Source organism: Salvelinus fontinalis, unplaced genomic scaffold, assembly GCF_029448725.1.
Source record: "Salvelinus fontinalis isolate EN_2023a unplaced genomic scaffold, ASM2944872v1 scaffold_0961, whole genome shotgun sequence".
Taxonomy (NCBI): domain Eukaryota; kingdom Metazoa; phylum Chordata; class Actinopteri; order Salmoniformes; family Salmonidae; genus Salvelinus; species Salvelinus fontinalis.
This window is the reverse complement of record NW_026601170.1, coordinates 15,112-42,883: the sequence shown is the minus strand read 5'-3', so window position 1 is coordinate 42,883 and position 27,772 is coordinate 15,112. Positions and strand designations below refer to the sequence as shown.

The 27,772-nt window shown below is 40.0% G+C and overlaps 1 protein-coding gene across 2 annotated transcripts; it reads right to left on the bottom strand.

Annotated features, from left to right (window-relative positions):
* Window positions 1-14,524: 14,524 nt before the first annotated feature.
* Window positions 14,525-24,090, bottom strand: LOC129847946 (gastrula zinc finger protein XlCGF26.1-like). 2 transcript variants are annotated; one of them, XM_055915526.1, is made up of 3 exons: window positions 24,002-24,090; window positions 20,543-20,794; window positions 14,525-16,976 (listed from the first exon to the last, which is right to left on the bottom strand). In XM_055915526.1, exons 2-3 carry the CDS (start codon window positions 20,646-20,648, stop codon window positions 15,598-15,600), a joined length of 1,485 nt encoding a protein of 494 aa, XP_055771501.1. In that variant the 5' UTR covers window positions 20,649-20,794; window positions 24,002-24,090; the 3' UTR covers window positions 14,525-15,597. The 2 variants fall into 2 exon arrangements, with proteins under 2 accessions (XP_055771501.1, XP_055771500.1); XM_055915525.1 differs by lacking the exon at window positions 24,002-24,090 and adding an exon at window positions 21,367-21,499.
* Window positions 24,091-27,772: the final 3,682 nt, after the last annotated feature.

Sequence of the window (27,772 nt, the reverse complement as noted above, 5' to 3'; positions counted from 1 at the left end):
CACATTGATGCTGTATTACCTCAATTAACCCTGCAGATTCATCCTGTATTACCTCAATTAACCCTGCAGATTCATCCTGTATTACCTCAATTAACCCTGCAGATTCATACTGTATTACCACCCTGCACATTGGTCCTGTATTACCACCCTGCACATTGATCCTGTATTACCACCCTGCACATTGATCCTGTATTACCACCCTGCACATTGATCCTGTATTACCACCCTGCACATTGATCCTGTATTACCACCCTGCACATTGACTCGGTACTGGTACTCCTTGTGCTACTATTACTTTCTTTAGAAAATATTTCCCTTTATTTATTAACTATGTATTATTGGAAGCAAGAGTTTCACTGTAAAGTCTACCAGTTGTTATATATATTAACTATGTATTATTGGAAGGAAGAGTTTCACTGTAAAGTCTACACATTGTATTTGGCGCATGTGACCAATAAAATGTGATTCAACTCGCAAAAACAAAAACCATTTGTATTTACCATTCACACCATAGTAACAAAAATAGATAACATAGAAACAACTGAATGTGTCTGAATATTAGTACACATGTAGAAAACTGATAATCATTACATTCAGCTTCAAAACAGTAGAGCAACCGTGAAATTGTCTCTCTGATGCAACCTGAAGTCCATCGACTCAGACAGAGTTGCCGCCGCCATTTTATCAGCTCGTAAAAAAACATTACACAACAAAACAATAACATGTAAAACGAACTCAGAAATCTCAAATACATGGATTCTTTATGAATTTATCTGGACGAAATAATGTATATTAATTCACTCAGACAAACCCAGTCTCTAACGATGTGACTTATCACGATCTTCACTCACTCGGTTTGACACAACAAAAACGTCATAAAACCTTTACCAAACGTGACAATACCTTGACGGATTTACTACCTAACATGTTATGACATGTTCTTTCGATATTATAAAGTGTAAACGTGCTATTACATACCTGTAGTAATACATTTGAAACGGACACAAAAGCTATCGTCTTCATAGCACAGTTCTAGTGCTCCTTCTTCTTCTGAGGTTTTAACGGCAGTTGGCATCCAATGCATGTTGCATTACCGCCACCTACTAGACTGGAGTACAACTCGTTAATACTTCGCTTGGAAAAATAAACAAATACGCGACTATCTACACTCACAAATATACCACCCTACTCCACTATTTAAATCTATGTAGTGCTATCTCAGGCCAACAACCTGAAAGGATGGGACACCACCACTTAACACACCCTGTAACTCTTTTGATGTCAAGTCTCGCACACACAAATACCTCTCTGCAGCTGCCACCAGAACTTCAGTTTTCAGCTACCTACATTCCATCTCTTCAGTACAGTTGATAACCATTGCTATAAATGCCAAAAATCCAATCTTACTGAAAAATATATCACTTGTTGGTTTAACACCTATGTACTGGTCCAAATCTACTACTCACACCGCTCCTCTCAGAATCCCTCCCCCTTGACCCATCTTCCTCTACTTTCTTCACTGCCTCAGCATATGACAACTTCTGCACTACACTAACCCTGGAAACCTCAACCTGCCTCTCTCGCACGGGACATTTCTGATCCCCAGCCCCATGGACACCCCTACAATTAACACATACCACTACTTTCCCCAATGCTACACATTCCTTTGTCTCATGCCCTTCTGCACACTTCTCACACCCAGGAACCTCCCTCCTACACACTGCTGTCACATGCCCATAAGCGTGGCACCTGTAACAACGTAATGTATCGTACAGGATACTTATATATCCTAACGTCACTTTTAGTGCTAGTTCTTCTTCAATGTTTTATGGCAGACTTCACCTATTGGTGTATTGCTGCCAACTACAGTACCGGTAGTGAATAAAAAATGTAAATATCAGGCCTCCCGAGTGGCGCAGTCGTCTAACGCACTGCATTGCAGTACCAGCTGTGCCACTAGAGATCCTGGTTTGAGTCCAGGCTCTGTCACAGCTGGCCACGACTGCACAATTGGCCCAGTGTAATCCAGGGGAGGGTTTGGCCAGCAGTCCTATGTGGGTAGTTGTTTTGTGTGTCTTCACCTTACAGAAATGTTTCGTTCACTCTCTTGGTTGTTTTTTTTGTTATTGCAGTGTTCAGTTTATTTATTAAAATTAACATGGACACTAACCACGCTTCGTTTTGGTCCGATCTTTCCTATTCCTCATCCGACGAAGACGACGATCGTTACAGGTGTGCCATCAAGCCCTGGGTTTTTTCCAGACTGAAAGGATTTAATTGCCTCAAAAAGTTCTTCCTCTGTAATTTGGCCTTCGCAGTGATCTTTCTGTACATTTGTTAGTTTACATTTTTTTATATTATTTGTAAAGAATTCCTTACCATAATCTTCATTCAGCGGGAAAGGATGAGATGGAAAAGAGAACATCTGCCTAAAATAATTAGCTTCCTCTTTTAAAATATCATTCGGAGAATCTTAGATGACTCCGTCTTCAGTAACGAGTTTCTGCAAATTATTTTTGTTAGCGTTCCTGTATTGGAGAGTCAGGAAGAATTATGTGCATTTTTCTCCATATTCTATCCAGTTTGCTTTATTTTTGTAATAGATTACATTAGATTGTTCTTGAATAAGTTCCTCAAGTTCTTTTTGTTTTTCCTCTGACTTATTTTGTATCTCTGTAGTATCCTTTTTATTGCTATCTACCTGTACTATTAGTTCATGGATTTCCCTTGTTAGTCTTGGCTCTTTAGCCAGAAACTGCTTTTTTATTATTGATGAATATTGAATTGAATGACCCCTTAAGGTACATTTAAAGGTATACCAAACAGCAAACGGATTTGCTGAACCTATATTATACTGGGAAAAATTCTGTTAGAAATTATTTTGTCTTAGTTAAAAATAAGTTGTCCTCCAGTAAACTTTGATTAAATTTCCAAAATCCACGTCCACGTGGAAAACCTATAAGAGTTATGTGAATGCCAATTAGATGATGATCCGATCCCATTCTGTCTCCTATTAAAACTTTTTAAACCTTTGATGCAAGAGAGAAAGAGACAAGAAAGTAGTCAAGACGACTAGCTTGATTAAGTCTCCTCCATGTATATCTCACTAGGTCGGGGTTTTTTAGTCTCCAAATATCCACTATTTCTAATGTGTCCATAATATTTCTGATTTCCTTAAGGGCACGGTGATGATAGTTTGTAGAGTGATTAGCTTTACGGTCCATTGAGGTACTTAACACTGTGTTATAGTCTCCTACCATAATGATTAGATCATCTGTTGCCTGTCAGTTCAATAAATTGGTATAAATGTTTTCGAAGAAGTGTGGATCATCCTGATTTGGACCATATAAATTAATGAGCCAAATCTCTTTTTCGTCCACTTTCATATTCAAAAGGATCCACCTTCCTTGAGAATCATTCCTGATTATTTGCACATTCAGATCGAAATGATTGTTAATTAATTAATATCATCACTGTAACGGCTTTCTTCCTGGGATGAAGGAGAGGACCAAAATACAGCGCAGTTAGTGTTCAACATGTTTAATTAAACAATAAACGAGGAACATTAACAAATAACAAAATAACAAACGTGAAAGCCGAGACAGTCCTATCTGGTGCAGAACACAAACACAGAGACAGGAAACAACCACCCACAATCCCCAACACGAAACAAGCCACCTATATATGATTCTCAATCAGGGACAACGATTGACAGCTGTCTCTGATTGAGAACCATATCAGGCTGAACATAGAAACAGACGAACTAGACACACAACATAGAATTCCCACCCAGCTCACATCCTGACCAACACTAAACAAGCAAAACACATAAGAACTCTGGTCAGGACGTTACAATCACACCCTTTCCCCATTCCTTTTTCCACACAACTTCATCTAAGGATGTAGAGTGAGTTTCCTGTAAACAGTATATGTTATATTCCTTTTTCCACACAACTTCATCTAAGGATGTAGAGTGAGTTTCCTGTAAACAGTATATGTTATATTCCTTTTTCCACACAACTTCATCTAAGGATGTAGAGTGAGTTTTCTGTAAACAGTATATGTTATATTCCTTTTTCCACACAACTTCATCTAAGGATGTAGAATGAGTTTCCTGTAAACAGTATATGTTATATTCCTTTTTCCACACAACTTCATCTAAGGATGTAGAGTGAGTTTCCTGTAAACAGTATATGTTATATTCCTTTTTCCACACAACTTCATCTAAGGATGTAGAGTGAGTTTCCTGTAAACAGTATATGTTATATTTCTTTTTCCACACAACTTCATCTAAGGATGTAGAGTGAGTTTCCTGTTAACAGTATATGTTATATTCCTTTTTCCACACAACTTCATCTAAGGATGTAGAGTGAGTTTCCTGTAAACAGTATATGTTATATTCCTTTTCCCACACAACTTCATCTAAGGATGTAGAGTGAGTTTCCTGTAAACAGTATATGTTATATTCCTTTTCCCACACAACTTCATCTAAGGATGTAGAGTGAGTTTCCTGTAAACAGTATATGTTATATTCCTTTTCCCACACAACTTCATCTAAGGATGTAGAGTGAGTTTCCTGTAAACAGTATATGTTATATTCCTTTTTCCACACAACTTCATCTAAGGATGTAGAGTGAGTTTCCTGTAAACAGTATATGTTATATTCCTTTTTCCACACAACTTCATCTAAGGATGTAGAGTGAGTTTCCTGTTAACAGTATATGTTATATTCCTTTTCCCACACAACTTCATCTAAGGATGTAGAGTGAGTTTCCTGTAAACAGTATATGTTATATTCCTTTTCCCACACAACTTCATCTAAGGATGTAGAGTGAGTTTCCTGTAAACAGTATATGTTATATTCCTTTTCCCACACAACTTCATCTAAGGATGTAGAGTGAGTTTCCTGTAAACAGTATATGTTATATTCCTTTTTCCACACAACTTCATCTAAGGATGTAGAGTGAGTTTCCTGTAAACAGTATATGTTATATTCCTTTTTCCACACAACTTCATCTAAGGATGTAGAGTGAGTTTCCTGTAAACAGTATATGTTATATTCCTTTTCCCACACAACTTCATCTAAGGATGTAGAGTGAGTTTCCTGTAAACAGTATATGTTATATTCCTTTTTCCACACAACTTCATCTAAGGATGTAGAGTGAGTTTCCTGTAAACAGTATATGTTATATTCCTTTTCCCACACAACTTCATCTAAGGATGTAGAGTGAGTTTCCTGTAAACAGTATATGTTATATTCCTTTTCCCACACAACTTCATCTAAGGATGTAGAGTGAGTTTCCTGTAAACAGTATATGTTATATTCCTTTTCTTTTAGCTATGTAAAGACAGATCTTTTTTTATAATCTGCTAAACCATTACAAATATAACTGGTTATACTTATTTCACCCCTTACTGTAACTAGATACTATTCCCAGTCAAAATTGACCATAATTAGTGCTTGTAAAGTTACTGCCATCAGAGGTATTATGAAGGTCAAAACTAGAGCTTTCAAATGTTTGATATTTAGAATTCAAGAAATAGGTTCTAGCAATATTTGTTTATTCCCTTGCCTGTTTGCCTGTGAGCCAATGTCACAGATGTTAGAAAATTGAGACAAGATATTATGTGTGTGGCAAATCGGAGTGGGTTGATGTGTATGATATTGGATGGGATATAGTGAGAGTGTGTACAATGTCTGTATAAGAGTAAGACTATAATCTGTGATGTCCAAATAAATAATAACTCTGCCAATGTGCATGGTTGAGTGTCTATGTGTGTAACATGTAGTGCGTATAGCCTTGATATTCATGATGATAATTGTAATCCATATCATATCACCATCATTGTTGCATCATAATTACCTTTAACATAATTGAAAAATATAACCCAGCATTTCCATAGCAGTTGACGTTTCACATGATCATGAAAGAGACCTTGCATTACTCTAGAGACGACTTCACTACAGTACAAATGTATTCCGTACAATATGTTATTATTCCCCAATGCCCCTATTCTGATATCTTCCCCTTGCTTGTTGTAAACATATATAAACTTGTAGACAAATACATAAAAAAGATAGACAAACAATAAACACATTAAATTATGAAACAGTTCTCAACAAGAGAGAGAAAGGGAGAGAAGAGAGAGAGAGAGAGAGAGAGAGGAGAGCGTGATCAGGTGTGTGTGTTTGTATGTATAAGTCCGTATGTGTAAGCAAGCATGTAATTGAGTATGTGTGTGTTCATATCCACTTCATAATGTTCAGATAATTTTACAGTTCCCATACCTTCTATTGTTTTCTCGTAACCTGAAGTCCCTGTAGAATTTAGTACAGTCACGGTGTTATGGAGCTGTCTCGGAATAGCTGTCCATCTATAAAGAGTTGGTCCACAATGATAAAGGCACGCCTACCATCCTTCCTTTGTTGTCTTTGTACCGGATACAGTCTCTTAAGACGTTCGTTTATCTCCCTTAGAAATTGGTCATTGAGACCGAATTTGGTCCCTTTAAACTCCCTTCCTCTGCTTTTGATCAGCTCCTTTTCTTTGGTAGTGTTCAAATTTTGCGATGATCGGTCGGGGACCCTTGGTCTTGTCGCTCCGAGCTCCAAGTCCGTGTACTCAGTGGAAAGCCACCTTGTTTACAGACTCTATAGGAAGTTTCAAGGTGGATTGCATGAATTCTCTGATCACGCCCTCTGGATTATTGGATGCGTCCTCAGGAATCCCAGAAAAAAATAGATTTTCACGCATGTCTAGTAGCGACTCCTTCATCACCCTGTTTTCCCTGAGTAGACAATCCATGTTGGAATCGTGGATTTTTACCTTGGCTGTGAGTGTCTTGTTTTTCTCTTTGGAGCGTGAGAATTACACTCTGGCTGATCTCCAAACTCCCCCTCAGCCCTGCTAAGTAAATCGTCCGTGTCTGTAGATTAATCTGTTTTTCTTTTTTTTTTGTCGGGTTAAAGTTATTTTGTGAGGTGGTCGGATCTTTCCACGAAGGAGTATGTTGTTCCTCCATAGCGTAAAGCTGTTGATACTCGTCGATTTCCCTCAGGATCTCCTGCAACCAGTTATTTTACAAAAAGATAACAATGAGTCTTTCCCACGACGACGACAGGTGTCTGTAGTACAGCCAGCTAGCACTCACTGAATCCACGCAAAACAAAGGAACACAAACTTGCAGTCCCAGCCGTAAAGGCTAACCGCGTCGTGGAATCCTTAGCAACAAAACGTTTGTTCGGATTAAAAACGATTTAATGAAAATGTTTTAATGTAAACAACAAACCGAGTGTAGTCAGTACAATGTCCTGTTGCGCGCTCTGATGACGTTTTGACGCTGCATCACCACTTGGTATAGCAACTGTTCGGCATCTGACCGCCTAAACCAGGGGTGTCAAACTCATTCCACGGAGGGCCTAGTGTCTGCAGGTTTTTGGTTTTTCCTTTCAATAAAGCCCTAGACAACCAGGTGTGGGGAGTTCCTAACTAATTAGTGATGTTAATTCATCAATCAAGTACAAGGGAGGAGCGAAAACCCGCAGACACTCGGCCCTTCGTGGAATGAGTTTGACACCTGTGGCCTAAACCAAATACTTTTAGACTTTTACTCAAGTAGTATTTTACTGGGTGGCTTTCACTTTTACCTTAATAGGAAAGGACTCTAGTATCTTAACTTTTACTCACATATGACAATTAGGTACTTTTTCAACCACTGCCTGCAATGCTTCCAATGTTAATTCCTGAACTCCCAAAAACCTTTCAGCAGCACGTACAATTCATCTTTACAATCGGTATCCTTCAACTGGTGAACGACGTTAGGAATCTCAACCGGCTGTGGGTCATCCACTACCATAGCTTCCTCAGCACCAATTGCTCTTTCAACTATTCCCCGCGCCACCCAGTAGGAGAACTACTGTACAGTCGTGGCCAAAAGTTTTGAGAATGACACAAATATAAATTTTCACAGTCTGCTGCCTCAGTTTGTATGATGGCAATTTGCATATACTCCAGAATGCTATGAAGAGTGATCAGATTAATTGCAATTAATTGCAGACTCTCTTTGCCATGCAAATTAACTGAATCCCCAAAAAACATTTTCACCGCATTTCAGCCCTGACACAAAAGGACCAGGTGACATGTCAGTGATTCTCTCGTTAACACAGGTGTGAGTGTTGACGAGGACAAGGCTGGAGATCACTCTGTCATGCTGATTGAGTTCGAATAACAGACTGGAAGCTTTAAAAGGAGGGTGGTGCTTGGAATCCTTGTTCTTCCTCTGTCAATCATGGTTACCTGCAAGGAAACATGTGCTGTCATCATTGCTTTGTACAAAAAGGGCATCACAGGCAAGGATATCGCTGCCAGTAAGATTGCACCTAAATCAACCATTTATCGGATCATAAGAACTTCAAGGAGAGCGGTTCAATTGTTGTGAAGAAGGCTTCAGGGCGACCAAGAAAGTCCAGCAAGCGCCAGGACCGTCTCCTAAAGTTGATTCAGCTGCGGGATCGGGGCACCACCAGTACAGAGCTTGCTCAGGAATGGCAGCCGGCAGGTGTGAGTGCATCTGCACGCACAGTGAGACAAAGACTTTTGGAGGATGGCCTGGTGTCAAGGGCAGCAAAGAAGCCACTTCTCTCCAGGAAAAACATCAGGGACAGACTGATATTGTGCAAATGGTACAGGGAATGGACTGCTGATGACTGGGGTAAAGTCATTTTCTCTGATGAATCCCCTTTCCGATTGTTTGGGGCATCCGGAAAAAGCTTGTCCAGAGAAGACAAGGTGAGCGCTACCATCAATCCTGTGGCATGTGTAACAGATGTATAGTGTACTCTCCATGCGTTGTGTTTTATAATAATAAATAACTTCGGCCAGTGGTCCCAGTTGAGCATCATTTATTTCTGCTGTTGTTAAATGGGAAACAGCACGTTAGTTGTGCAGGGCTTAACAGTGTTGATGGCTGTCGATGACAAAATCCCTTGCATCACATTTTCATACTGGGAAGACCTGACGTTCGCGATCTCCCCCTATCTGCAAGTGGGGCCAATCACAACACCCCTTATTGTCATCAGAATTGAACTAACCAATAAGAATGCTTGAACATCAAATACACATTTCTTTAGAGGCAAGTGGAAACATAACCAACTCTGTTACACATGCCAACAGTAAAGCATCCTGAGACCATTCATGTGTAGGGTTGCTTCTCAGCCAAGGGATTAGCTCACTCACAATTGTGCCTAAGAACACAGCCATGAATAAAGAATGGTACCAACACATCCTCTGAGAGAAACTTCTCCCAACCATCCAGGAACAGTTTGGTGACGAACAATACCTTTTCCAGCATGATGGAGCACCTTGCCATAAGGCAAAAGAGATAACTAAGTGGCTCGGGGAACAAAACATCAATATTTTGGGTCTATGACTAGGAAACTCCCCAGACCTGAATCCCATTGAGAACTTGTGGTCAAGCCACAAAAGGCGGGTGGACAAACAAAAACCCACACATTCTGACACACTCCAAGCATAGAATGGGCTGCCATCAGTCAGGATATGGCCGAGAAGTTAATTGACAGCATGCCAAGGCAGATTGCAAACGTCTTAGAAAAAGAAGGGCCAAAACTGCAAATATTCACTATTTGCATCAACTTCATGTAATTGTCAATAAAAGCCTTTGACACATATGAAATGCTTGTAATTATACTTCAGTATTCCATAGTAACATCTGACAAAAATATCTAAAGACACTGAAGCTGCAAACTTTGTGGAAATGAATATTTGTGTCATTCTCTAAGCTTTTGACCACGACTGTACAGTTTCTTGATGTGGATGTTCCCTGTTATAATAACAATTGATACACGCCATTGGTCAGTTCCGGTGTTATGAAACTGATGGACACAATTTGTTAAAAAAAATAAGTATTTATTTAACTAGGAACATAGCATACATAACAGGTAAGGATAATTAAAGTGGCAGGTTAGGATAATTCAAGTGGCAGGTTAGGAGAATTAGTGGCAGGTTAGGTGAATTAGCTTGGCAGGTTAGGAGACTGAGGTTAAGGTTTGGAAAAGGGTTATGGTTTAGCTACAATGCTAAATTTGTCAACAACTGTTGTCCCCAACGCAAAAGAAACGGCCACGGACCAATGGGGAACATCAATTGGTGTAAACTTGATTTCATGAAACACCCGATATCAGAGAACGCCCCTAATTGCGGTCTGCAATTACACCCTTCTCGGCTCAAGGGGTCAGGCTTCCAGTCTATAAGCATGCTTTCCACTGTGCTCAGAGGGCATTTTCGATACTGCAGTTCAGCTGAAGCACGGCCAAATTCCCATTGATGGCCCCATAGCGAAGTCACATTTAAAAAAAAAAAACATTTTTATCATCAAGTTTGTTAACAAAACATTCATTGAATGATTCAAGTAATTGCTTTAAGAGTCAGATTTTCTCCCATCACTCACAGCCAAAGTTATTAACTATTTTAGATTCATGCTGTGAGGTGGGTGAGCTTATGCCACATGCAGATGCTGAAGGGAAAACACACCTCTTGATCTGTGTGTTTATAATGTAGGTCAAGGTGCAGCCTCGTCTCATAGACTAGATGTAACATAGTAAATATAAATCTGGGACTCTCAAAATAGTATGATAGGTAAGTTATTCTGGTTACATAAGACAGATGGTTACTTAATAAATGGAACTTGGTGGTGCTGTACTGTAACAGCGAGTGTAACGGATGTGAAATGGCTAGCTAGTTAGCGGTGGTGCGAGCTAGCAGCCTTTCAGTCGGTTACGTCACTTGCTCTGAAACCTAGAAGTAGTGGTTCCCCTTGCTCTGCAAGAGCCGCGGCTTTTGTGGAGTGATGGGTAACGACGCTTCGTGGGTGACTGTTGTTGATGTGTGCAGAAGGTCCCTGGTTCGCGCCCGAGGTTGGGGCGAGGGGACGGACTAAAGTTATACTGTAACAGTGAGCTGAGCCAGTTGAAAGTATTGACGCCAGGGATATATTGTATTCATTTATTTCTGGTACTCTCCTACCTGAGCGGCATGAGGCCTTTGTGGCGTTGCACTGTTAAAATCATCCCAGTGTGGAGATGAAACACCTGTGTGTTACAAAGCCACATGCTCTGTCCTCTCTGATCTACCTAGGTGTTTTAATGTGGGTAATACAGAGATAATACTAATACCGAGATAACCACTGCTCTACCTAGGTGTTTTAATGTGGGTAATACAGAGATAATACTAATACCGAGATAATCACTGCTCTACCTAGGTGTTTTAATGTGGATAATACTAATACAGTGATAACCATTGAACATGCATTTTCCATTATGTCATTGTGTTAACCATTTCAGAAACGTACATCTGTAGTTTAAAGCATATACAGGGCATTATACAAGACCCCTTGACGACATTTTCCACATTTTGTTACCTTACAGCCTTATACGAAAATTGATTAAATGCATTTTTTCCCCCTCATCAATATACACACTATAACCCATAATGACAAAGTGAAAACAGGTTTTTAGAAAATTTTGCAAATATATAAAAATGAACACCTTATTTATTATTCAGACCATTTTCTCAGACTCGAAATTGAGCTCAAGTGCATCCTGTTTCCATTGATCATCCTTGAGATGTTTCTACAACTTGACTGGAATCCACATGTAGTAAATTCAAATGATTGGACATGATTGGAAAAGGATCACACCTGTCTATATAAGGTCCCACAGTTGACAGTGCATATCAGAGCAAAAACAAAGCAATGAAATCAAATAAATTGTCCGTCGAGCTTCGAGACAGGTTTGTTGCAAGGCACAGATCTGAGGAAGAATACCAAAACATTTCTCAAATCTCTGTTGGCTGGGCTCCCTGCTTGTGCCGTCAAACTCCTGCCCCACGTTGGGCGCAAACCTTTTAAGGGCTCCCGAGTGGCGCAGTGGTCTAAGGCACTGCATCACTACAGTCCCTGGTTCGAATCCAGGCTAAATCACATCCAGCTGTGATTGGGAGTCCCATTGGGAAGCGCACAATTGGCCCAGCATCGTCCGGGTTTGGCCGGGATAGGCCGTCATTTTAAATAACTATTTGTTCTTAACTGACTTGACTAGATAAATAAAGATTAAATAAAACATTTGTGGTTAGGGTTACAACAGTGTGGTACAAATAATAATGTGACACTGACAAATTGAGGAGAAATGTATTTACTGTGATATGTGGTTGTCTCACCTGGCTATCTTAAGATGAATGTACTTAATGTGCTGGTGACATCACAGGGTCAGAGAGAACTCCTGACTGTAGTCATACAAAAACACTCCAGGCACTCAGCCCATAAGAACCATTCATACTGTCAGATCTAATATGAAGAACTGAATACAACCATAAGAACCATTCATACTGTCAGATCTAATATGAAGAACTGAATACTAAAGAGAAGAGGTTGACCAGTACATATTCATGTAACTTTATTTTCCATTGGCAGATCAATAACGTTTTCTTCAATGCAGTTATCCAAACACATTCATGATCAGTAACTAAAATAACTAATCTAGTTTTAAAGACAATTCATAAACACATGTATTCATTTCATAAACTGTGTATCATTAAATAAAGTTGTAAAACAATCCCCCCCAAACTAATGGTGAAAAGTGATCATCACACCATCTCTATCTGATACATGTTAGGGGTGGAAGGTAGCCTAGTGGTTAGAGTGTTGGGCCAATAACCAAAAGATTTCTAGATTGAATCCCCGAGCTGACAAGGTACAAATCTGAACCCACTGTTCCTAGGCCACCATTGTAAATAAGAATTGGTTCTTAACTGACTTGCCTAGTTAAACAAAGGTTCAATAAAAACAAATAAAAAGGGTATACTAGCTCCTTCCCACAGAATACTGCAGAGGGACAACCTGGTCTCAGAGCAAAACGTTTTATATTATACAAAAACATCAGTGCCACTCCATTTAGTATGTTTGGACTATCACAGTAAATAAACTAAAATATAAACTAAACATGTAAAGTGTTGGTTTCATGAGCTAAAATAAAATCCAGCAATGTCCCATATGCACAAAAAGCTAATGTCTCTCAAATGTTGTGCACAACTTTGTTTATATCTCTGTTAACTTCTTGAGAATACAGGGGGTGCTGTTTCGCATTAGCATAATTGCCTCTACAGATTAAACTGCCTCTTATTCAATTATTGCTGTTACTATATGCATATAACCATATGCCATTGGATAGAAAACAAGCTATGGTTTCTAAAACCGTTCCAATTTTGTCTCTGAGTCAAACACAGGTCATTTCACAGCACTTTCCCTGAGCCTGAAGAAGATTGCAAGATGTGTATGCTCGCTTCAAAGCTCTGCCTATATATGGTCACGCGACCTATGACCCGAAACACACTTCCTTCTTCTTCCTCTGGGTGTCTGGAAGACGTCAGAGGAGAAATTTTTTGTTTATCTTGTACTGACGTGAAATAAGACCTATTTCTTTAGCGTGACCGACAACTTCCGGTTTCTGAGATGCGCGTTTTCAGAGGTGCCATTGTCTTTTGTTATGCTGACGTTACGGATGAAAACTATCTCCATGTCGAAGTTTGTTTGATACATGTGACCATATCACCGTAATGTATGTTTTTTCAATATAGTTTAATCAGATTATTAGAATTTTTTCGGGAGTTTTGCCGTGTTCCGTTCTTTGAGTTTTTTAACTTTGGACATGGACCGTGCCAGTCGACCAGTACCCAGGCTAAATGAAGAGGGGAGGTTGCCATTGTGAATGGATTGAACGACTCATCAGGACTAAGGACACCTTGATCAACATTCTGATGAAAGACCAGCAATAGTAAGACCCAATTTACGATGTTATTTCATATATCTGTCGTGCATGTGAACTGGTCGGGCGCGTCCAGCCGGTTCTGGCTGGCCTGGTTATGCTAATTTAGCGATACATTTTGTTTTCGCTATAAAACATTTAAAAAATCTGAAATATTGTTTGGATTCACCAGATGTTGGGCTTTCAATGTCTGTACGCTGTGTATTTTTTCTGAAATGTTTTAAGACAAGTAATTAGTTATATAACGTTGGTCTCTGTAATTGTTCTAGCTGCATCAGCACTATATCAGATTGCAGCTGCAATGTAGAACTGTGATTTATACCTGAAAAATGCACATTTAAAAAAAAAAAACTATGCTATACCATAAATATGTTATCAGACTGTCATCTTATAAATTTGTTTGTTGGTTTGTGGCTATCAATATCTTAGTTTAGCCGAATTGGTGATAGCACCTGATGGAGTAAGAAACTGTTGGAGTAAGAAAATGGTGTCTTTTGCTAACGTGTTTAGCTAATAGATTTACATATTTTGTCTTCCCTGTAAAACATTTAAAAAATCTGAAATGGTGGTTTTATTCACAAGATCTGTGTCTTTCATTGGGTGTCTTGGACTTGTGATTTAATGATATTTAGATGCTACTATTTAATTGTGACGCTATGCTAGCGATGCTAATCAGTGTGTGGGGGGGGGGGGGGGTGCTCCCGGATCCGGGTTAGGTACTCTGTAGAGGTTAATGAGCATTTCAGCCTTTGTCAAGATAATCCATCCACCTGATAGGTGTAGCATATCAAGATGCTGATAAAACAGCATTATCATTACACAGGTGCACCTTGTGCTGGGGGACAATAAAAGGCCACACAACACAATGTCACATTTGTCTCAAGTTTAGGGAATGTGCAATTGTCATGATGAATGCAGGAATGTCCACCAGAGCTGTTGCCAGAGAACTCAATATTTATATCTCTACCATAAGACACCTCTAAAGTCCTTTTAGAGAATTTGGCAGTACATCCAACCGGCCTCACAACTGCAGATCACATGTATCCACGGCAGCCCAGGACCTCTTCACCTGCAGGATTGTCTGGGAGGGGGGTGAGTCGTATTTATGTCTGTAATAAAGACCTTTTGTGGGGAAAAACTCATGCTGATTGGCTGGGCCTGGCTCCCAAGTGGGCCTATGCCCTCCAAAGTCCCACCCAAGCCTGAGCCCCTGCCCAGTCATGTGAAATCCATAGATTAGGGCCTCATTTATTTCAATTGACTGATATGCTTATACGAACTGTAAATCTTTGAAATTGTTCCATTTAGATTGTTGTTCAGTATAATACGACTTGTAGGACATATCAGATGTTAAGAATTACAATTCATATGTTATGTTACGCATTGCTATTCATACAATATGTTACGAACTTGTAATATGTATGATTTCTTACGAATTCCAATTTGTTGTTGCTAACGTTAGCTAGATTAGGGGTGAGGGGTTTAAGGTAGAGTTAAATGGGTTTAGGGGAAAGGTTAGCTAACATGCTAAGTAGTTGCATGCTAAGCTAACATGCTAACATAGCTAAAAAATAGTAAGAAGTTGCAAAGTTGCTAATTAGCTAAATTGCTAAAGTCCTGCTTGATGAGATTCAAACACGCAGCCTTTGGCTAGACGTTTGACTTACACGCTCACCCCTCCACAGAGCAGGAGTAAGGCTTCTCCCGTGTCTAAACATTGGTGTGTTAAGTTGCTATGGTGAGAGAAACTCACCCAAAAGTCAGAGCAGACGTAAGCAGGCTTCTCTCATGCCTGTGTTCTCTGATGAACTTTTTTTCTCCCCTGTGTGTGTTCTCTTATGAACTTTTAGCTGAGTTGATGTTTTGAAGCATTTTACACATTCAGAGCAGAAGTAAGGCTTCTCTCCTGTGTGTATACGTTCATGTGTTTTTAAGTTGGAAAGTTGAGAGAAACTAGTTCCACAGTCAGAGCAGAAGTAAGGCTTCTCTCCTGTGTGTGTTCTCTGGTGAAGTTTTAGCTCAGTTGCTGTTTTATAACATTTTCCACAGTCAGGGCAGGAGTATGCCTTCTCCCCTGTATGTATACGTTCATGTGATTTTAAGTAGGAAAGGTGAGAGAAACTAGTTCCACAGTCAGGGCAGAAGAAAGGCTTCTCTCCTGTGTGTGTTCTCTGATGAACTTTTAGCTGAGTTGATGTATTGAAGCATTTTACACAGTCAGAGCAAAAGTAAGGCTTCTCTCCTGTGTGTATACGTTCATGTCTATTTAAGTTGGAAAGATGAGAGAAACTAGTTCCACAGTCAGAGCAGAAGTAAGGCTTCTCTCCTGTGTGTGTTCTCTGGTGAAGTTTTAGCTCAGTTGCTGTTTTATAACATTTTCCACAGTCAGAGCAGGAGTATGCCTTCTCCCCTGTATGTATACGTTCATGTGATTTTAAGTAGGAAAGTTGAGAGAAACTAGTTCCACAGTCAGGGCAGAAGAAAGGCTTCTCTCCTGTGTGTGTTCTCTGATGAACTTTTAGCTGAGTTGATGTTTTGAAGCATTTTACACAGTCAGAGCAGAAGTAAGGCTTCTCTCCTGTGTGTATACGTTCATGTGATTTTAAGATGGAAAGTTTAGAGAACCTAGTTCCACAGTCAGGGCAAGAAAAAGGCTTCTCTCCTGTGTGTGTTCTCTGATGAACTTTTAGATCAGTTGACGTTGTGAAGCATTTTACACAGTGAGAGCAGGAGTAAGGCTTCTGTCCTGTGTGTGTTCTCTGATGAACTTTTAGTTGAGTTGATGTTCTGAAATATTTTACACAGTCAGAGCAGGAGTATGGCTTCTCCCCTGTATGTATACGTTCATGTGATTGTAAGTGGTTAAGTTTAGAGAACCGAGTTCCACAGTCAGGGCAGGAAAAAGGCTTCTCTCCTGTGTGTGTTCTCTTATGAACTTTTAGCTCATTTGATGTTTTGAAGCATTTTCCACAGCCAGAGCAGGAGTAGGGCTTCTCTCCTGTGTGTATTTTTAGGTGTATTTTTAGCTTTGATAGAAATGGGAAAATCTCTTCACAATGTGGGCAGTGATGAGACCTCTTAGCTCTCTGATCTTCCTGCTGTTGCTCTCTGGATGTAGAGAATGTCTCTACATGGTATCCTGTGTAAACATCAGAAGAACCAGTCAGTTGGTGTGATATACATGTCAATCAAATGTATTTTATGAAGCCCTTTTACATCAGTAGTTGTCACAAAGTCCTTTACAGAAACCCAGCCTAAAATCCCCAAAGAGCAAGCAATGCAGATGTAGAAGCACAGTGCCCACAAAAAAATCGCTAGAAAGCAGGAACCTAGGAAGAAACGTAGAGAGGAACCAGGCTCAGAGCGGTGACCATTCCTCTTCTGGTCATATCGGGTGACAGGTAGCCTAGTGGCTAGAGCAACCGAAAGGTGGCAAGATCAAATCCCCGAGCTGACAAGGTAAAAATCTGTCGTTCTGCCCCTGAATAAGGCAGTTAACCCACTGTTCCTAGGCCGTCATTGAAAATAAGAATTTGTTCCTAACTGACTTGCCTAGTTAACCTGTTTGGGCGCATGTCCAAACGCTAGCGGGACACCTACGACAACATCCGGTGAAATTGCAGAGCGCAAAATTCAAAATACAAAAATCGTAATATTAAACATTCATGAAAATACAAGTGTCTTACATCATTTAAAAGCTTCTTGTTAGTCCAACTGCGTTGTCAGATTTCAAAAAACTACAAAATACCTGAAACCCATTCTAAAGACTGTTGACATCTAGTGGAGGCCATAGGAACTGCAATCTGGGTCCTATCTATTTGTATATCCCATAGGCAAGCACTGAAAAAACCTGTGACCTCAAAAAATAAACATTCCGGATGGATTTTCGTGCCATATCAGTTCTGTTATAGTCACAGACATTATTTTAACAGTTTTAGAAACTTCAGAGTGTTTTCTATCCAATGCTATCTAGTATATGCATATCATAGCTTCTGGACAGTTTACAGGCAGTTTACTTTGGGCACGTCAGTCATCTGAAATTCAGGACAATAACCAGTATGCTAAGGAAGTTAAATAAAGGTAATTTTTTTTATAATAATACAAATAAATACACTACCACTTGTGGTGAAATAAATGAATAAATTCTAAAGATTGGAGTCATTTACAAATGTCCTTGTTTTTGAAAGAAAAGCACATTTCTGTCCATGCAAATTATGTCAAATTGATCAGAAATACAGTGTAGACATTGTTAATGTTGTAAATGACTCTTGTAGCTGGAAACGGGTGAAGATCTCATACAACGCTGTGTACTACTCCCTTCACAGAACAGCGCAAACTGGCTCTAACCAGAATAGTGTCTAGAAGGCCAGTATCCCGGAGTCACCTCTTCACAGTTGACGTTGAGACTGTTGTTTTGCGTGTACTATTTAATTAAGCTGCCAGTTGAGGACTTGTGAGACGTCTGTTTCTCAAACTAGACACTAATGTACTTGTCCTCTTGCCCAGTTGTGCACCGGGGCCTCCCACTGCTCTTTCTATTCTGGTTAAAGCCAGTTTGCGCTGTTCTGTGAAGGGAGTAGAACACAGCGTCCCTCTACCATAAGCTGCCTCCAACGTCGTTTTAGAGTATTTGGCAGTGCGTCCAACCGGCCTCACAATCGTAGACCACGTGTAATAACGTCAGCCCAGGACCTGAGGTGGGTCTGGCTGCCAAGTGGGTGGGCCTATGCCTTCCAAGGCCCACCCATGGCTGCACCCCTGCCCAGTCACGTGAAATCTACAGGTTAGGGCCTAATTCATTTCAATTGACTGATGTCCTTATTATATATATATATATATTTTTTTTTTAAAATTAGATTTAACCTTTATTTAACTAGGCAAGTCAGTTAAGAACAATTCTTACTAACAATGATGGCCTTCCGGGGAACAGTGGGTTAACTGCATTGTTCAGGGGCAGAACGACAGATTTTTACCTTGTCAGCTCAGGGATTCGATCCAGCAACTTTTCGGTTACTGGCCCAACGCTCTAACCACTAGGCTACCTGCCGTCCCTTATATGATCTGTAACTCAGAAAAATCTTTGAAATTGTTGCATGTTGTGTTTATATTTATGTACAATAAACATACAAGAAGCTGGTGAATAGCTACAAAAGGAAGTAAATATCTCAAATAGACTGAAAGATGATGAAATTTCATTCAACTTATGAGCTCCCGAGTGGCACAGCAGTTTAAGGCACTGCAGGCGTCACTACAGACACCCTGGTTAGATTCCAGGCTGTATCACAACCGGCCGTGATTGGGAGTCCCATTGGGCGGCGCACAATTGGCCAAGTGTCGTCCGGGTTTGGCCGGTGTAGGCCGTCATTGTAAATAATAATTTGTTCTTAACTGACTTGCCTAGTTAAATAAAGGTTAAAAATAATAATTGTGAGGCTCTCCATGAGCATTAGCTGCTACTTCACTCAATCCTGTTTTAAAAAGTCTCCCTGTGTGACATTCCTTGAGACCAACCAGAAATGTTTCCTTGGCCAAATATTCCCAGATTTTCATAAAAACATGTTCTCTCATTTCTGCATCACCAAATGTTGTGTAAGGCAAAAGAGTAGGCTAGGTGAGCATCAATCACTAGTTCGGTGCAGCAGACTGCAGGGGTGTAGTACTGATAGAGCAATGAGCCGCCACAATGGTTGTCACGTCCTGACCATAGTTCTTATTTGTTTTGCTTGTTTAGTGTTGGTCAGGACGTGAGCTGGGTGGGAATTCTATGTTGTGTGTCTAGTTTGTCTGTTTCTATGTTCAGCCTAATATGGTTCTCAATCAGAGGCAGCTGTCTATCGTTGTCCCTGATTGAGAATCATATATAGGTGGCTTGTTTTGTGTTGGGGTTTTGTGGGTGATTGTTTCCTGTCTCTGTGTTTTGTCTGCACCAGATAGGGCTGTCTCGGTTTTCACATTTGTTATTTGTATAGTGTTACCGTTTATTTCGTCTAAATAAACTTGTTGAACACTAGCCGCACTGCAGTTTGGTCCTCTCCTTCACCTATGGAAGAAAACCGTTACAATGGTGTTTGTTTAGTAAAGGTAGATCAATGTCTTGGACGATCACCTAATGATTAATTAGTAGTCCACATAACCAAATATTATAGCATAACATTACTGTTAAAACAAAAACAACACCTCATTTCTTACGAGATTTTAGAATGGTTTGCCGAATCGTCCCAAACTCAACAGCGCGCCATTAGGCAGAATGTGCTTTGATTAAAACAAAATACAGGAAGTCTATATAATTTAACACCATCTGCTCTAATTTGCTAACCAAACAGTAATTCGAGAAGATTTAAATGCATATTCCCATGAAATTGATTGAGATCGAACGATTGGCATGCAGAAACAGCTTGGTCATTTCACTGGTAAAACGCAAAGAATTATAATTCAATATTGACAGTGATGATGTCATGGCCTATTTTGAAATGAGGTATGCCTAACTTGGTGATTGAGGGTATTAAACATTTTCAACGTTCTTGAGACAATGTGTGGGCAAAGGCAGGCGTACAAGTTTTACAAAGTTTTGCCTCGCAGTGAAGTCTTGAGGTTTTCGGGGATGTGTGATGTCAGAATTACAGAATTCAACCTAGCAATAGACTGGGTCATAACTTATGGAGGTTTAATTTATGAAGATAACTTATAGAGAGAACCTGCTCTTACCATGACTAACAGTTGTTCTAATCTTCTCCTCCTCCTCTTCTTCATCTTTAATGTTGACATTCAGCTCCAGTGTTTGACTGCAGTCTTCCAGCTTCACTGATGCCATCTCTGGATCCTGCAGTGCAAACTGGGCTCCACTGTCACAATCAGGACCCAGTGACTGTAGGTTTCTACTCAGTGTGGAAGGAGAGAGGCAGGCTGGGTTTGTCCTCACTGTTGATGTTACCCTCCTCAGACATAATCTGAGTCGGCCTGTAGTAATAAAGACAAACGGACACAAAAGTTATTTTCTTGACAGTTCTGGCACTTTATTCTGTAAAAATATTTTCTCTTTTTTCTTGTTCAATTATCTCATTTCAGTAGATCAGGTAGCTAAACATTGACAAAACATTCATTCACATTAGACACAAAGTACACATTTTAAATTGCATAACATAAGAGCACTTAATGTATAGTAGATTTCCTAAATTCACATAAATGCATAAATGACTCAAAAACCATTTAGTACAAGATTGCAGTATGTTGTAGGCAGTACTATGTAAACATTTTTGTGAATAACCTTGTCTTCACTGTATTATTTCACTCACAAAAAACAATTATATTTCCCGTTCACACCATAGTAAGAATTATCAGGGATCGTACAGTGGCAAGTCAAATTCAAGGACTTTCAAGTACTTTTTCAAGCGCTAATATTTATTTACTTTAAGCCCCGTGTGGAAAACCTGAAATGGTATATTAGTACACATGTAAAGGACTGATAATCATTACATTCAGCTTCAAAACTGTAGAGCAACTGAAATGTTCTCTCTCTGATGAGGCACTACCTGCACTGAAGTCCGTTGATGCAGACCTCCTATGGTATCATGGCGGTCCGCAAACAAATGTTTAAGGTCCATGTCTGTCTAATTCTGTACTAAGAAAATAAACCAAGAAATCCTTATTAACTTCTACCACACCCTCCCCTTCCCCAAAAACCCTCCCACACCCCCAATAAACTTTATCAATAGATCAATTTCTGTGTTTGCAAACATTGGGGTCTATATCATGCTGAAACAATCCACCCCCATGTTATCCAGCTTATCAAAAACCATACCGACAGTAACATCTGTTACCCCCAACAACTCTGCTACAGTTTACAAGATAACTTTCAACCTGGTATTTCTGCTTTACACAATCCAAGTTGTTGATAACCTTACCAATGAAAGCTATGAAGTATATTTTATTCAATATTAAAGTATCCTTTGTCACAGCGCATTTATGGGCGCAAGATTTCTGAACAGCCCTCGAAACTATGTCAGGACTAGTAGAAAGACCAGTTCTGACAGTAGGTCCTCTTACTACGGGACCAGCCATGGAAGTTCCATCAGTCTGACAGTAGGTCCTCTTACTACAGGACCAGCCATGGAAGCTCTATCAGTCTGACAGTAGGTCCTCTTACTACGGGACCAGCCATGGAAGCTCCATCAGTCTGACAGTAGGTCCTCTTACTACGGGACCAGCCATGGAAGCTCAATCAGTCTGACAGTAGGTCCTCTTACTACAGGACCAGCCACTTGGCACATATTTTCACTCAACAGCTACATGTTCCATTCTTTGGCATTTAAAAACACGGTGATGATTCTCCGTTGCTGCTCCAGTTTCAACTGTTCTGCCTGCGGCTATGGAAGCCTGACCTGTTCACCAGACGTGCTGTTTTCAACTCTCTAGAGACAGCAGGAGCGGTAGAGATACTCTCAATGATCGGCTATGAAAAGCCAACTGACATTTACTTCTGAGGTGCTGACCTGTTGCACCCTCGACAACCACTGTGATTATTATTATTTGACACTGCTTGTCATCTATGAACATTTGAACATCTTGGCCATGTTCTGTTATAATCTCCAGCCAGAAGAGGTCTGGCCACCCCTCATAGCCTGGTTCCTCTCAAGGTTTCTTCCTAGGTTCTGGCCTTTCTAGAGAGGTTTTCCTAGCCACTGTGCTTCTACACTTTGCTGTTTGGGGTTTTAGGCTGGGTTTCTGTAAAGCACTTTGTGACATCAGCTGATGTAAGAAGGGCTTTATAAATACATTTGATTGTTTGATTGATGAGGCTGGGTCAAAAACTCTAACATTGAAGCTAAGGAATCCTATTCTGTACTTTTCCAGACAAAACCATCTCAAACCTCTACAGCACTGATAAGCTTTCACTTCTTTAACCCTCTTTCCAACTGATCAACCTTTAGGCTTCAACCACTCTGTCTCCTTCACATGTTCTTTAACAATATCATCCATGGACATAGATATTGGGACCTCAGATTACTCCCTTCAATTTAGCATGGCTTCTGAGCTATTATGATTTTCCAATTGAAGAATCTTCCCTTGCTGAACCTGACTAGCACACGATATTAACAATCTACCATTTTAAATGCTTTATTTCACCTTTATTTAACCAGGTAGGCTAGTTCAGAACACATTCTCATTTATGGCCTTGGTTAATCAGATAGGGTGTAAATGAGGCCCTGTTGTCTCCTCAAACACCATCCCAACTTTTTACTGTGACACATTACTACTCTGTTCTTCCTGTCTTTCCACTACAGACCATTCACATACTAGGCCCTCATCCTCCCGCTCCGTATCATCAGAAATGTCGCCCAGATTGATCGAATTCCAGCACAGCTGTTGCTTCTCAAACTCTCTCCATTTCCATTGTTTCAGGGGTGTCAAACTCATTCCATTGAGGGCCTAGTCTCCGCGGGTTACATTTTTTTCTCCATTTCAATTATAACCTAGACAATCAGATGAGCGGAGTTCCTTTATAATTAGTGACCTTAATTCATTAATCAAGTATAAGGGTGGAGCGAAAACCCGCAGACACTTGGTCCTCCATGGAATGAGTTTGATAAGTGCTCCGATTCATCCGCATGAATCGACGCCATTCCATGCAGTTGGCCTCTCTCTCCAAATGGTGAAGGAAAACTTTAGTTAGCTTCCCTCTATTTTGACACTCCATCACACAGCCTCATGTCGCCATTTCATCACGAGCAAACTCCTCGTAAGACGACCGAAACCGTTGAAGCAGCCATTTGAAGAGCCTCGTCCGAATCATCCTGATCTCGCGAGCTTACATTTACGAAACAGTGTATGTAAACTCGCGAGATCAAGACGGTTCGGGCGAGGCTATTTACCAGCTCATAAACAACATTTTACACAAAACCAAGAACATGTAAAAACGAACTCAAATAGGTGGAAGCTTTATGCAATGACTGACAAAATTATGTTCATACACTCAGACAAACCCGAAGTCTACCTAAGTGACTTGTAAAAACGTTTTTAATCACGTTCTTCACTCACTCGGTTTGACCCCAAAATAACAAATACAATTAAAACCTTTACCAAACGTGAAAATATCTTGACGAATTTGTTACCTAGCATGTTATATATTCTTTCGACATTATAAAGTTTAAACGTGCTATTACATACCTACAATAATACAGTTGAAACGAACTCAACCACTAACGACATTACACAGTTCTTTCGTTTTCTACCCGGAACTTCCTGTTCCCCTCTACGACAATGCAACAGCATCATCTTCTTCTCTGGTATACTGACATTTGCACAAATATAACGTGTCTGCCGCCACCTACTGTACGGTTAGTAAACTGTAGAAAAATATACATTTCCAATGAGGAAAAGGGCAGGGGGAACAACATCAAAACAAAATACAAAAATAGATAAATAAAAACGTCCCACTGCTTCAGTCACAGTCCTATTCAATTCACATCTCTACACAGTCTCATGGGCCTCGTAGGGAGGAACATTTTCAGTCACAGTCCTATTCAATTCACATCTCTACACAGTCTCATGGGCCTCGTAGGGTGGAACATCTTCAGTCACAGTCCTATTCAAACTACAGTGTATGATATATATAGGACAATTGTTCAATTCACACATCCCAACTGCATCTGATCTGGCGGACTCACTAAACACAAATACTTTGTTAGTAAATTATGGGTGTGATCTTACATTCAATCTGGAGTGGCAGAGTGCGCTTGGGCGTTCGTAAATTCAGAGCGTTGTCAGATTGTCAGTTCGTATCGCTCTCGGAGCGTTCAGAGCCACACTGGACGCTCTGGCGGAGGAGTAGGGTTTTATTTATTACATTATTTATACTTTTACTTTTAATAAGTAAGTATATTTTAGCAATTACAATTACTTTTGATACTTATGTATATGTTAAACCAAATACGTTTAGACTTTTACGCAAGTAGTATTTTACTGGGTGGCTTTCACTTTTACCTTGATAGGAAAGGACTCAAGTATCTTTACTTTTACTCAAGTTTGACAATTATAAACAAAATAATACAAATGGGTATTTTTCCACCCCTGCCTGCAATGCTTCCAATGTTAATTCCTGAACTGGGGAGCATCAATTGGTGTAAACTAGATAACATGAAACACCCGATATCAGAGAACGGCCCTAAATGCGGTCTGCAATTACACCCTTCTCGGATCAAGGGGTCAGGCTTCCAGTCTATAAGCATGCTTTCCACTGTGCTCAGAGGGCATTTTCGGTACTGCAGTTCAGCTGAAGCAAGGCCCAATTCCCATTGATGGCCCCATAGCGAAGTCAATTTAAAAAAAAAAGACAATTTGGTTATCAAGTTTGTAAATAAAAAATCAATTGAATTATTCAAGTAATTGCCTTAAGAGTCAGATGTTATCCCATCACTCACAGCCAAAGTTAACTATTTTAGATTCATGCTGTGAGGTGGGTGAGCTTATGCCACATGCAGATGCTGAAGGGAAAACACACCTCTTGACCTGCGTGTTTATAATGTAGGTCAAGGTGCAGCCTCGTCTCATAGACTAGATGTAACATAGTAAATATAAATCAGGGACTCTCAAAAATAGTGTGATATGTTACGTTTTTATGCTTACATAAAACAGATGGTTACTTAATAAATGGAATTTGGTGGTGCTGTACTGTAACAGCGAACTGAGAAAGTTGAAAGTATTGACGCCAGGGATATATTGTTGGTGACTGTGTGTTCCTTCATTAGTTTTGTGTTTTTTATTCATTTATTTCTGGTACTCTCCTACCTGAGAGGCATGAGGCCTGTGTGGCGTTGCACTGTTAAAATCATCCTAGTGTGGAGATGAAACACCTGTGTGTTACAAAGCCACATGCTCTGTCCTCTCTGCTCTACCTAGGTGTTTTAACGTGGGTAATACAGAGATAATACTAATACCGAGAGAACCACTGCTCTATCTAGGTGTTTTAATGTGGGTAATACTAATACAGAGATAACCATTGAACATGCATTTTCCATTATTTCATTGTTTACCACTTCAGTTCCTTAAATGTGTAGTTTAAAACATATACAGGGCATTATACAAGACCCCATGACGACATTTTCCACATTTTGTTACGTTACAGCCTTATACGAAAATTGATTAAATGCATTTTTCCCCCCTCATCAATATACACACTATACCCCATAATGACAAAGTGAAAATACGTTTTTAGAAATATTTTCCAATGTATAAAAATGAACAGCTTATTTGCATAAGTATTCAGACCCTTTGCTCAGACTTGAAATTGAGCTCAAGTGCATCCAGTTTCCATTGATCATCCTTGAGATGTTTCTACAACTTGTCTGGAGTCCACATGTAGTAAATTCAAATGATTGGACATGATTTGGAAAGGAACACACCTGTCTATATAAGGTCCCACAGTTGACAGTGCATGTCAGAGCAAAAACCAAGCAATGAAATCAAAGAAATTGTCCGTCGAGCTTCGAGACAGGTTTGTTGCAAGGCACAGATCTGAGGAAGAAAACCAAAACATTTCTCAAATCTCTGTTGGCTGGGCTCCCTGCTTGTGCCGTCAAACTCCTGCCCCACGTTGGGCGCAAACCTTTTAAGGGCTCCCGAGTGGCGCAGTGGTCTAAGGCACTGCATCACTACAGTCCCTGGTTCGAATCCAGGATGAATCACATCCAGCCGTGATTGGGAGTCCCACAGGGAAGCGCACAATTGGCCCAGCATCGTCCGGGTTTGGCCGGGGTAGGCCGTCATTTTAAATAACTATTTGTTCTTAACTGACTTGGCTAGATAAATAAAGATTAAATAAAACTATTTTTAAAAAGTGGGATGCATTGCCAGCAAAGCCACTACACAACAAGACACTAAACAATACATTAATTGCACTGAAACGGTGCCCACAAACTGTCAGGGCCTACATAAAGCTGTCCCAACAGCATAGTCTCAACAGTTTACCACTGCTACACCTGGCTATCAGTGGAACCTTGTCTGGCAGCGAAACAGTTCATTCAGCCTCATTCACTGCCTTTAAAAAAAACATTTTCTTGTCAATAGGGGGGCGCTGTTTTCACTTTGGAAAAAATCGTGCCCAAATTAAATGGCCTCGTACAATATGCATATTATTATTACTATTGGATAGAAAACACTGTGAAGTTTCTAAAACTGTTTGAATTATATCTGTGAGTAAAACAGAACTCATTTGGCAGCAAACTTCCATACAAGAAGTGAAAAATCTGAAAAAGAGGCTCTGTTTCAGGGCCTGCCTATTCAACTGGCTTTTATTTATCGATATGTATGCACTTCATACGCCTTCCACTAGATGTCAACAGGCAGTGGAAGGTGGAATGGGGTGTCTAGCTTGATCTGAGGTCGAATAAGAGCTTTTGGAGTGACAGGTCCGGTATTTTCTTTGTCTTCGATGGCGCGCGAGGGACCTCGACATTGTCTTCTGAAAAGCGTTCTGTATACACGGCAAATATCTCCGGCTATGATTTTATTTGATACATATGATAATAACATCATAAAGTAGGTTTTTTCAACCGAGTTTTATCAGTTTATTGGGACTTTTGGAGTTTTCCGTTCTTTGCGCCAAGAGAGGATGGGAATGTTAGCAACCTTGGCTAGCATTGTGGAGCGAATTCGACAGAAGAAATGGACCTTCTAAAACCAAACAACGATTTCTTCTGGAAATAGGACTCCTTGTACAACATTCTGATGGAAGCTCAGCAAAAGTAAGAAAACATTTATGATGTTATTTCGTATTTCTGTGGAATATGTAGAATCCAACAGGGCGGAGAATATGTGAGCGCTGTCTCACAATAATGTATTTTGTATGTTGTAGTAAAGTTATTTTTAAAAATCTAACACAGCGGTTGCATTAAGAACCAGTGTATCTTTCATTTGCCATACAACAAGTATTTCTATGTA

What these genes read in the sequence shown, in the direction of transcription:
- LOC129847946 (XM_055915526.1), bottom strand. Translation starts at nt 20,648, where the DNA reads ATGGCATCAGTGAAGCTGGAAGACTGCAGTCAAACACTGGAGCTGAAT. An exon ending in TAGAACAACTGTTAGTCATG is followed by an intron (nt 16,977 to 20,542) that starts GTAAGAGCAGGT and finishes ATGTTTACACAG; the next exon opens with GATACCATGTAGAGACATTC.